Source organism: Stegodyphus dumicola, chromosome 1 (genome assembly GCF_044657685.1).
Source record: "Stegodyphus dumicola isolate Sdum_Otavi_A_Nest chromosome 1, ASM4465768v1".
In the NCBI taxonomy this organism is placed as follows: domain Eukaryota; kingdom Metazoa; phylum Arthropoda; class Arachnida; order Araneae; family Eresidae; genus Stegodyphus; species Stegodyphus dumicola.
The window spans coordinates 180,505,111-180,518,357 of NC_140768.1; the positions used below are offsets into that span (position 1 = coordinate 180,505,111).

The 13,247-nt window shown below is 29.3% G+C and overlaps 1 protein-coding gene across 1 annotated transcript; it reads right to left on the reverse strand.

Moving 5' to 3' along the window:
• Positions 1 to 2,019: 2,019 nt before the first annotated feature.
• Positions 2,020 to 12,831, reverse strand: LOC118184541 (uncharacterized). Its single transcript, XM_085823392.1, has 3 exons — positions 12,418 to 12,831; positions 5,646 to 5,860; positions 2,020 to 2,309 (listed from the first exon to the last, which is right to left on the reverse strand). Exons 2-3 carry the CDS (start codon positions 5,730 to 5,732, stop codon positions 2,073 to 2,075), a joined length of 324 nt encoding a protein of 107 aa, XP_085679518.1. The 5' UTR covers positions 5,733 to 5,860; positions 12,418 to 12,831; the 3' UTR covers positions 2,020 to 2,072.
• Between the last annotated feature and the right edge of the window lie 416 nt (positions 12,832 to 13,247).

The window sequence follows — 13,247 nt, forward strand, 5'->3', positions numbered from 1 at the left end:
CTCAACATTAAAATATCTCGTCAGCTTCTTAAAATTTTAAAATTGTTTTGCAGGCACCAGTTTGTCGGTCCATGCTCTAGATTATAATTTGACTCAAATTCTAGAATGAACCATTTTCAATGTGAGTGTTAGTCTGTCGTAATGTTGTCTATGCTTTTCAGTATATTTAAATAAAATTTTAATTTATAAGAAGAGATATGATTATTTGATTTTGGAAAAATCATAATAAACATTGAATAAACATAATAAACATTGTTTTATAATTAGGGAGGCATCTAGCAATAGAATGTAGGAACTGCAGAGATTGTTTTGACAACCTAGTATCAACCATGTATAAAACACATAATGAATCTGCTAAATTGACCACCTATGGGTTCATCCAAAATTCTTCAATAGACACTTTTAGTTTTGAGTTTTTTTCAAATTAAGAAGCATATATATTCAGTTATAAAATGTTTAAACATGTTGTTTAAATGAAAATTCTGTTTTTGTGTACAAACAAGCATAAGCACTTTTTGTTTATTGTATTATTGTTTGTACAACAACAGCTTATTTTTTAATCATTTATTTTCAAAAAATTATCAGTTTTTCTGTCTGTATGGCTATTGTGATCAAAAACATTCATTTACCCACAGTCACTTAGCTTTAATTCCATTTATTGTATCTGACACATTCATTACTTTAAAAACTTTAAATAGAATCTATGGTGTAGCTTAATCAAAAACAAGAGAGAAAAAACGGGAAAAATTTAGATAAAAAGTGAAACATAGGAACACAACCAAAATATTTAAGCACATTTTTTTATCTACTTCTCTGATGTGAATTTTATTATAACAAATGAGTAGCTAATATTCATTGATAAAATATTTGATTTTACTATTTGCCAATATTCAAATAGCATTTTCTGCATTTATATTTTGTATTCGCATCCTTTTTTCAGTTTCATAATTAATACTTATTTTCTCATTTCGTAGACACCAAACACTGCTCAGGAGTGGCAAGCCATAGAAGAAGCTTTTGCTGAAAAGTGGAACCTGCCACACTGTGTTGGTGCCATCGATGGAAAACACGTTATGATAAAAGCACCAGCAGGGGGTGGCAGCACTTTTTACAATTATAAAAGTTTCAACAGCATTGTGCTGATGGCATCAGTTGATGCAGATTATAAATTTACATTTATTGATGTTGGATGTAATGGACGAATATCAGACGGAGGAGTTTTTGCTCAAACAAGTTTATTTTCGATGTTAGACAATAACTTGCTCGATCTGCCTAGCCCAACACCTTTGATTCCAGGTAGTGATCCTGTGAATTATTTTATGGTTGCAGATGAGGCGTTTCCTTTGAAACGTTATCTGATGAGGCCATATCCTGGTAAAAAAATCTCTCCTCAGCAAAGGATTTTCAATTATCGACTGTCCAGGGCAAGGCGTGTTGTTGAAAATGCATTCAGGATATTATCAAATAGATTTCGTATCTTGATGCAACCAATACAGCTGCCTCCTGCGACAGTTGATAAAATTGTCTCTGTATGCTGCTGTTTGCATAACTTTCTACGAGAAAGACCATCCAGACAATTGTATACACCAAGAGAACTAATCGATCATGAAGATGAGGACTTTAATTTTATACCTGGATCATGGCAAAATAAGGAATCGCTAAGTAAGATGAAATCCCTGTGTAAACAAAATGGTTATAACACAGGGTCTGCTGAAGCAAGGCTGATGCGAGAAAAAAATTTGTGATTATGTAAATAATAAAGGAAAAGTTGCGCGGCAAGATAAACATATAAAATATTATTAATTTCTCAATATATGTTATAATAAAAGATAAAGAAATAAAGATTATTTATAATTATTTTTATTCTATGTTACAAAATATATCTAAGTTTCTTATTTATTCTGTGTTGTTCATGGAATCTAATACATTTTGTTCTGTCTGTGCATCTGTGAGAATTTGGTATATTTTATATTTTGTGTCTGTGAGGAGTTGAGGGTCACGGATTAGACTTAGTTCGGAACCAACAATGGAACCGAACTGTGTAAATGTATTTGGAGTAGTGTTTTTTGATTTTAATAATGTAGAAATTTCTTTAAGTGTTGTTGTGCTGCTGTGTAAATGTGATCGTGTTTCTGTTTTTTGTTTGAAGTTGTAGTGTTTGATGTGTGTCTTTTTAGCTGTGGTAGTGTTTCTGTATGACATAGTTCTTTCTGTGTCTCTTCAGTGTCTTCAAAATCGTTGATGTCAAACATCTCAGAATGTCTGGTAACTTCTGCACTTCTTTCTTGTGTAGTAGTATCATTAAAATCCTGAAAATTAAAATAACACTTTAATTTTTACTATTTTTCAGCTATCATTCATTCATATATAACAAATCAGAATTAACAAGCTATGGAAAACATGCAGAAATAAATATTTATAAGGATCATGAATATATTTCCTAAGCTTGATTTTTCAAGAGATATCAAAGTTGAATAATCAAATATCTTGAATAAGAATACGAAAAAAACTCGTAATTCTGTTGTCTAAGTTGTAGCATATTTGGTATCAATAAAAACATGCAATACATATATTTAAAAGAAAATATATAAGAAGTTAATGCTTATGTTTAAGTATGTTAAAAGTAACAAAATATTGACTAACTTATGTCTGATTTAGCTGTGAATATAAGTTTATCATTGAAAATGGTATATATATATATACAAATATAATTTATTTCCTAAACAGTATTGATTAATTGATTATATTATCTCCTAAGTTTAATTAAAGTAGAATTATTTTAAAAGTGTGCATCCATACTGGTAAGTTATATTTTGAAAGATGTTTTGAAGTAATTTGAAAGCAAAATGTTAATAATGTTTTAACGGGGACTGGAGTTAAATCATCACGAAGAATAATATTACAATTGTAAAAGTAAAAATTAAAACATGTAATTATTTCACTGATCGGAAATTAGTTGACTTTTCAAGGGGAACAAACCAACTCCCGTTCAATGATCAATAATTGATAAAAATACGTAAATATGAAAGTGTTTCGTCTTTACTCGAGTTATAAGTTAAAGCCAAACCGGCAATTCTAGTCAGGCCAAATATTTCCGCGAATAGTTGCTACTCAAAGAACTTATTCTCATGAAGCATTTTAGTCAATTCAATTTGGAGTAAAAATCAATTACTGTAGAGAAATCCTGTAAAACTCGAGTAACCGTCCCCGACACTATCATCTTTATGTATTTGAGTACTATATTATTTGTAGAAATTAAACATTGGAAATTGTCATTATGAAATCGAAATCAAAGTAAAGTTGAAATAAACATAGAAGATTACAAAATAAGATAAATAATGCAAACTTTGTAAAAACAAATCAAAGACAATATAAAAATAATATAAAAATTAATATATAATAAGAACAGTGAATGTACATGAAGATATAAAGGCCAGAAAATGTATTAAGTAACTTACATTCTTTCTAGTGGGGGAGTTGGCAATGTGTTCTCTTCGTGTCTGACTCAGAAGTGTAGGGTGTCCGAAAATTCTTAGCGGCAGTAGGGGCTTTGAATAATATCAGTCGGTAAGACTTGGGTGAAGTAATTTATGGTAGTGGGTGGGACTTGGAATTCTTGAGGGATGTATTTTGTGGAGTTCTTATCTGAGAGAGACAGTCTGTTAAGATTTTTTTAAAATACTAGTGAATGGAAATTAATTAATTTCTGGCTAATTGTCATGTCGCAATGATTAAGAATTGAGAAAGGAAAAAGGCATTTTCGCTGTCCAAGAGCTAGTAGACAGTCTAAAGGCAGGAAATAGGCCCATTTTTTTAGTAACAGTATATGTCTGAAGACAATTAGCTTTTTACAATATATACAATTGAGTAATTACACTATATACAAATCTTTCAACTGACAGTCATCCAACTTATACCGCCTTCTCAGGTTTAGGAATAAATTATCATATCCCTATCAGTTAAATGATTTAGAGTGAGTATTTAACGCCTGCTCTTTTAAGGCAATGGTTGATAAATTGAAAGGGAATTAGATTATTTTTGAGAATTTTCATAAGGATCAAAATTTCGCGTTGTAAATCTATTGTATCTGTGCATATAGTTTTAATTCGTTGTATTTGATTAATTATAGCATTGTTAATTACTTTTTTGGATATGTTGGAGTTCCAATTTATTAATTTGTTAGTATTGAAATTGAAGTTTCTTGTTTTGTCAAAAAGTAAAATTTTTTTGTAGTTAATGATTTGAAGATCTAGAAAGTCTATGCTATTTTGTGAATTATTAGTTTTATTAAGTTTAAGACAATTCGGATAAATGTCGGAGTTTTCAATTTTACCAAAATTATTAATTGTAATAAGGTCATCAATATATCTGTAGGTGTGTTTGTAGTAATTTAACTCTTGTGTTAATTCTCTTAAGTTAAATTCTTTGATAAATAAAAAGATATTACAGATCGAGGTGCTGGAATGTAAGCCCATTGGCAATCCTCTGACTTGTTTAAAAAGTTGATTTTGAAACTTGATGTAGTTATGAAAAAGTGTGCATTTTAGGTAGGTTTTCCATTTGTCAAGAGTCATGATATTGAGTATATTAGGGAAAAGTTTTGGTAGATCAAGTAGACTATATATATAAAAAAAAAACTGAGAAGAAAGCAAAGCTAATAATTACTACAGTGAAAAGAAATAATTTGAGTGTTTTTAAAAGAACAGTATCTGTGCATGTACATCCCATATTTTTATAACTTCTCAGTGTGAAGCGGGGTTGGACTTCATTTACTTGTAAAAACTTGAACAATATGAGTAAGATTTTGATAGTAATAATTACTTAAAATGCAATAAGAATTCATGTTTCTCTATTAATATTTTTAAATTAGAGGTAGTCGCATATTATCTCAACCACCTTAATAAAAATTGCCATACTCTGCACATAAAAATTTCACAGGCAACCCTGTTCATAAAAATCCTTCAGTCAAGCAATGTTTTAGTTGTTGTGTTATTTTTGTTGTATTTGGAATTCTAATGATTTTGACAGACATTGTAATTTTTTTGGGAAGTTGGGAACCTTTAACTTACTTTTAAAATATCACTTGTGGAATCTGCCAGCAATGGAAGAAATTGCAGTAAAAATTCTGCAGAATATAGTATTTTCTCACAAAACTGTTAACACAAACAGCGATGAGATGTGTTTGGTAAACAGTTGATGTGCAGTACAAGTTTATGCAATTTATTGGTTTTTTAAGTGAAAACAGATCACTGTGTACATTGAGAAAAGAATAACGCTAAAAGTTAGAGAAGCATTTTGCAAATTCATAAGTGTTTTATTTTTTAGTACTTAACATATTAGCGTAACCACCTCAAGTTTGGCAAATTTTTATAAATGAAAAAGAATGAGGGTAATGTTGCTTGACTGAAGGAATGTTTATGAGCACAGTTGCCTAAAGTATTGTTATGCTCATGGTCGACAGATTTTAGCACATTTGGCTAATATAATTTACACAGCTAAGTATGTATAACAATATTATTTTATTTATCACAAAAACTGTTAAAGTTTTGCCTATATTAAAAACAATTCTATAATTTTTCAAATAGTAAAGGGAAATTATTTACTTTATAAGCCAAATTATATAAATTTAAAAAGTAATGGCTTACCAAAGAAGTCACAGTATTCCTTAAGGACACGGCATCACTTAAAAATTGTAACGATGTGTAAAATTGCCATGCCGATTTGTACTGCATTGCAGTGCTTGCACCAGATGTATAATTTTTTTTCTCTTTATGTTTCTCCTTTGTAAATTGAGTACGCAGATTACTCCATTTTTTTTTTAAATTTCATTTTCTGGAACGCATATTTGTGTGCTTAAGTCCTGAAATGTTAAAATAACCATGCTTCAGAAAAAGTAAATAACTACTGTGCTTTAAATGATAACCTTTACTATTAAATAAATAGACAATAATGTTATGAAAACCGCAACAATATGAGTAAAAAGTTCTAATAAAGAATAAAGATTACTATAGTAGAAAGGAATAGTGTAATTTCAATACAAAAATTTCAAATAAGAAATATAAATATGCAAAATCTTAAAATAGCATACGATACTGAATAATTAAAAAATACTAATACAGTTCTGAAAACTGTAATCATATTGATATATCAGTTAATCAGCTAATAAAATTGAACAATATTGTATTAAATTGAGCTGTAATTTGTTTAACCAACATAAAATAATTTTCATCACGAATAAAAAAATATTTGATTATAAAGTAACGGGAAGATAACTTACCAAAATAAGGGAATCCTTTAACTTTTTATTTTTATAATCTATGTTATTTGTGTCCCACAACACAGCATGGTCTCTATAAAAATCAATCAATTGAAAAATTTGATTTTCGCTCCAACGAAAAAGCGCCATGTTTCCAAAATGATTCCAAAATGAGAGGGAGAAGCACGTGATCTCTGGAAGCAATCTAATTGGCTAGAGTCGCCGATTTTATCGTCGGCTAGTGAGCGGTGAACACTAGCTCTGAAATCGTCGCAGAGAACATGACCAGGGATAAATAGAAAGGGCTAGCTCATTTCTTTGTTCAACTTCTCGCTGACGCGAGCCTAATGGGGGGACTTAACACAAGGCCAACTAGATATCTACAGGCCTGCTCCACCGATTTGTGACGTCACAATCGAAGGCGATCGTTCCCACGGTAGACGCAGCCGACTGTTTCATTTATGTAGTGCGCAGCGTTTTATTTCCAACACAAAAGTCAAGTCAAATTAATTTTTACAACTAATATTTCGAATTTTAGGAATAATAACGTACTATGTTACATCGTAATGATATTTAAATACTAAATACCGATTTATTAAACAGAAAATAAAAATAAGATTTGAGTGATATTGTAAATTTAGCAGAGCTGATTTAAATTAAACTGAAACATATCTGAACTTTTATACGGAAATAAAATGGGCACAAAAATTATTTATAAAAATTATACGGTATGATAATAGCAATGAAAATATAACATATGTAATGAACTAAACATGAGATGTTTTCATTTTGTAATAAAAAGAAAAAATATGTTAAAGCTCTCAGATGATTTTATATTGCTTAAATTATGAAGACTGATTTATACTGCTTGAATACTAAACAAACACATATAGTATTTCATAATAAAATTAATATCAATTCATTAATTCTAATATAATATTGCTTTATAATTGTTTTTGGTGCAATGATATTGAAGCAAAATGAACTCTTTCTTTTCTTTATTCCCATAAAGACTTTTCAAGATTCAATCAGAGATCCTAAGAAGCTTTTTAATAATAAATACACATGTGGACATTAAGTGAAATACATAAATCTTATTAATACATTAATATTTTAAAAGTATATCTGAAGTTTAGTCTACATATTGAAAAAAGATTCATTCTAAAGATGTTTTATAGCAAAAACATTACACAGAATATTCAAAAATATATTTCAAGTTCTCTTAAAAAAAGCAAGATCATAACTATGCAATCAATCCCAATGAGCATCATATTATGCTCCAAAAAATTCTTATGAAAGAAAATCTTATTAAAAATACACTCTTAATACATCTCATTAAAAATACACAATATTAAGCAACGAAAAATCCTGCGAGTCATTACGATAGTATAAGATACTCATTAGCCAGTTGAAATTATCATTTCACGTCTGCAATAAGTTGTCATTTGAATTTTTTAAATATTAATAATGGAACATTATTATTGCAGACTCTGATGCGAGGTCCACAAAAATAAACTTCATAAACTTGAATAAGTTTCTACGACTCACTGATATTACAATATATCATCTATATCATTCTATATACCAAAATGGATATAGTTTACAGATGCTTAGTATTCAATTAATTTAGACATTCTTTTTTTTTTTTCTTTTAAAAATATTTAAACTCTTTATACACCACATACTACTACATTAATTTGTATTGCTTAAATTAATTAGATTGATTTACACTGCTTAAATATTAAAAAGATATGTGATATTTCATAACAAAATTCATAAACATATTAATTTAAATAAAATTTTGATTTACATTTATGATTTTACATGCAATTGTATTGAAGCAAAAACCATTTTTTTTTTTGTTTCTCATAAAAACATTTCAACATTTAATCCAATATCTTAAGGTACTTTTTAATTATAAACATACAAGTGAACATTTTGGGAAATATATGACAAAAAAAGTTTTATTTTAAAGATGTTCTAAAGCATGAACATTATACGAGAAATCTTGTAGCATATCCAAAAATATATAATAAAATTCCCTGAAAACAAAGTGAGATCATAACTATGCAATCTACCCCAATGAGCACCATATCATGCTATAAAAAATTCTTATGAAAGAACATCTGATTAAATATACACTGTAAATTTATTTAATAATAGACAAATAGTAAAAGATGCATGCAGTATTAAGCAATGAAAAATCCAGCATATCATTACAATGTTATAAGATATTAATTATTAAGTTAAACATCATTAATTCACATCAACAAAAAGTTTGCCATTCAAATTTTTGAAATATGAATGCCAAAACAGGCTTATCATTGTAGCCCTTGATTTAAGGTCTACAAAAATAAACATGATTTAGCTAGTTGATTTGGCTTACGGCAAAGGATTTCGATTAATGTGCCTTGAACTACTACTTTGTTTTGTTTTCTTTTATCCAATCTATTAATGCTTGACAGTCTGAATCTGATTTAAATCCAGGTGGTTGTTCCATATAAATTGGTTTATTCAAGTATCCATTTAAATATGCAGTTTTTACATCAAAAATCTTATTTTGTAGTTTTCGTAAACATCGTAATTTTCTTATTGATAGATCTTTCAACTAATTTCCAGACTTCATGAGCCTCCATGGAACTTAGTTCTTCTATCATTTCATACATCATACTACATAATCTTTTTTTATTGTTCTCGTTCGTCTTTTCTTCTGCTTTAGTTTTCGTAAAAATTGCTTTTAAATCATGATCTACAATTTGTTTATCTTAAAACTTGTATAATTGAAGCTATATCTTTCTCTTTATTACTTTTGATAATTTTAACAACAATCAACTTTAATGTCCTTCTAGTATGAGGTAAATTAATTTTTTATCTCTTATTTCATCCCAACTTGAATGCTTTTACTTTTCAGAATTACAGCTGTATTCATGTAACATGTAAGCATCTACAGATTCGTTTTGACTCATTTTCAGTTGAGCTAATTCTTTCTACATTTGATATGAATATCTTCTGTTTTTGCCGCCATTTCATTTTTTATTTTCTCCCATCATTTCTTTGTATTCTGTTCATTCACATATTTAAACGCTTATGGAGCTGTCACAGTCTAATTCATTAGATTTCTTGCTATCGCATTATCATCCCATACTTCCCAAGTTTTTATTTCACTTTTAAAATTAACATCTTCCTTTTTGTTGGTTCATCAGCTTCTATCACACTTGTCAATATTTTCAAACTTAATTAACTTTTGATTCTATTTGATCATATAAGGTAATTATCAATTCTATTTGCCCGTATAAGGTAATTATCAGCCAGCCCGTTCGCCGAGATTGGAACTCCAGACCAAACTATCAGTTTTCAGCTATTTTACCACTCAGCCACTAGTAGGCAGCAGCAAGTTTCTATGGCTCAGTTATGCACAGTTTGCAAATACTAATTATTTAACTTTAAAATTACATAAAAAATTCACCTAAATTCCAGAATTATTTAATTTACCCATTTTTCTTTTTTGGTCATTGGTTTCCTTTAAATTGTTATTTTTAACCTTACAGTAAATATTCTGCAATATATTGGAAATGCATGTGACACAACTTTTCAACAAATCATGCAATGATTTGCCACATTCACAAATACTATCATTCCAAATAATCCTGTTTTCAACTTTCTCTGTGATTAGACTTATTAATATAGAATGTTGATTTTTTGATGAAATATATAACTTCTCATACATTTCAGATATTAGGATTGAAAATATTTTAAATGCAGAGGTATTAATGAAAAGCACGAATTCTGTTGGCCAAAATAAACCACCTTGATCAATAGCAGCTAAGTACGCAAAATCTTCCCAATATTCAACTATCATTTCTTTGTCAAGAATTAATTTTTTCCTGGAGAGATTACAATTTATATGCTTCAATACAGATCTACAAACATATCCAGAAATGTAAATTAGACACATTGTATCTTTTTCTGTAACATTAACATCGTTGGATTGATGCAAAACATCACCAAATTCCTTATCAATAAGTTGATCATCATTAAAATCTTCAATATCATTACAAGAAAAATGTTGTAAAATAAATCAACCTTTCTCAGAAATTGCATTTTAAGCAAACTAATTAATTTTAGTTTTCTTTCCGACTCTATAATCTGCTGTAAGGATACATTATAATTACAGCCACTCATTTGTTGAAATTGACCAAAACGTCCCTCAAGGTTATCTGTCTGAAATTTTCCTGAAAGAATAAAAGGTAATTTAAATTCTTTTAACAAATACTTTGAAAGTTCATTCAATGTTGCTGTTGTATGGAGAAGAGCAACTTGGGCTTCTTTTGACAGTTTTCCCAATTTGTGACTTACAATTTTTTGTTGTTGGGCAAAAATCGTTTCATGATATAAGCCACGTACAAAACTGTGATAAACATTCTAAGCTTTTATCTTCTGTTGTCCTTATAGGCTGCATAAATACATATCGAAACTGTAAGGCCTTTTTAGAGTGTTTAACTTTTACAATTTTCTACCACTTTAAAATTACATCAATAAAATGTTTAGTTCTTAAGACATCTTTTCCATACCGAGTTCTATTATTCTGCGATTCAATTTGCAGAGCAACTAAAGTCTTTTCATCAAAAAGTTTAATAGCAGTACTTACATTCTGTTCCTCTGTAGAAGACGGAAATAAAACTTTCCTTGATAAAGTTGGAGCCATTTTAATATTATCGTTTTTTTCTATTTTATACAATTTTTTTAAATGTAGAACACTGAAATTGTAAACAATATTTGACGTATGTTTGGTTTGAATCGTTCTGATTGAAGCAGTTGTTTCGTATAGATTTCAATAAATGAACTGGCTTTAGTGTAGAATTGGGTGCCCCTTCGACTGGCGACATTTTTAAAAAAATTTTGGCGATGAAACCTCACTTCTGGTTACCACAATAGTTTTAAATTTGTTTTAGCTTCCCGATTTTATTTAAATGAAAACAGAGTGATGTGTACATGGACATATTTAAGGCGCAATGCCTAGTTTGTGCAATTCTAGGATGTTTTTTTAAGTAAAAACAGATCGATGTGTACATGGACACAGATCTTATGCAATTCTTCGACTTTTTATTTTGGTTTTGTATAGCGGCCATCTTGAAATTGTGACTTCCTGGCGCCGATCTTGGCGTCAAGAAAGAATCGCCAATAAACGAGGGGCACCCAATTGTAAACTTTTACCAATGAACTGTATCAAATAATGTAAATATAGGAAGATTATGCATGGTAGGGTTTATAAATGAGGATTTTAATGCACCACCACAAAGCATTTTGAACATATTTCTGTTAATTCTATTATTGTCTTATATTAGAGTTATGATTCGATAGCCACAAGACTGTACATGGTTAATTACTTGTTTTGTAAATATTAATAATTGATGTGATGATAAGTTTTTTACGGGAAACATTGCTACAATATCTCTGTTTTTTGCTAATATAGCTTATCATAAATGTTTGCAGATAATTCGGATAATTCTGTTTTTCGGATAATTCACCTAAAACACGACCACTTTTATACGAAACTTGTGGTTTTATATATATCACATCTAATAATAAATCGACAATTTTTTCAGAATCATTTAAAATTTCACATTTTTTTTTTCAAATACATCCAGTGACTTGTTTGTAATCCAGAATCTGCTCGGCCAATTTTCAGAGATAACTTCCTTAAGTATGACGGATGAGGCAATATAAAATACTTACTGTTACGTATAATATTGTAGCTGTTTGGATTACAATAAAATATATAACAAGACCAGGCAAAGAATTCTGCACTATACGAATGTTGTTTCATTTGCATTAATTGAATCTGTTCATCTCATAATGTGGATTATTTTCTGTTTCTGCACATTTCAACAGTAGTTCTGATATTTTATCTAAATTTAAATTGCAGTCATCATGAATATCAGAAGCAGAAAAACCATCCAAATGGCTAATCACTGTCTCAAGTTTAAACCATTTATCACATAGTTTTTCTTCTCCAAATATCCATTTGAACTTTTCAATGGGAATTTCATTTTCATTGAAAAAAACTCTTACATTTAAATCGTCCAATATTTTTAAAGATACAAGCACAAGCACTTTTGAACAGTTTAAAAATTCTAATTTCGATAGCCAAAAGATCTTACCTTTGGTTATGAATATCCATGAAGAGGGAAGATCTATTTTTCTTGCAAAACCATTACTAATGCCGTTCCATCATCACGAACAGCTTTATCTTCTCGAACGACAAATTTTTTCTTCAAAATGCTTAATGCATACACTACTGTGTTTGCCAGCTACAAAATCTTTGCGATTAATATTTTTTATCCATTTCTGAGAGAGTACAGGATACGAAGGAAATTTGAAAGTCGACACATGTTCATTACTGCTATCGTAATTTGATCGGCATTTACGTACACTACACTTTCTTGGCATTCTAAAACACACTTTTTCTTATAAATTCGAATTCACAATATAATATTTTACTTTCCGGTAAAATACAAAATTTTTCAGAAGAAAAAACACATGTAAACAATTATCTCACTAGCACTAGTCCTACGGCGAAGCAATGCCAACTTACAAAATTGAAGGACTAAGATTATGACGTCAGATCATGTGATCATCAGATTGGAGCAGGCCTGTAGATATCTAGTTGGCCTTGCTTAACAGGCAGTAATCTGACGTCACTGTGATGCCACCTGTTCTGATTATCCGCGTTACAACTGTAGTTTCATTCAGCTGCGAGACGATTTTCTAGAGGTTACATATCCCAAATTAATTTTAATCATATATATATATCTGTTTTCTAATAATGTATATATTTAAAATAATTTATATATATGTAATTTTAGTTAGTTTTTATTTTAAATTCTATATTGTAAAGTATCGTTTACGTAATATAGCTTTTTGCGCTGTAGTAACGTGTCGTAGCACCTACAGAAGTACGAAAGGATGAGATATTTTATTTCATGGGACC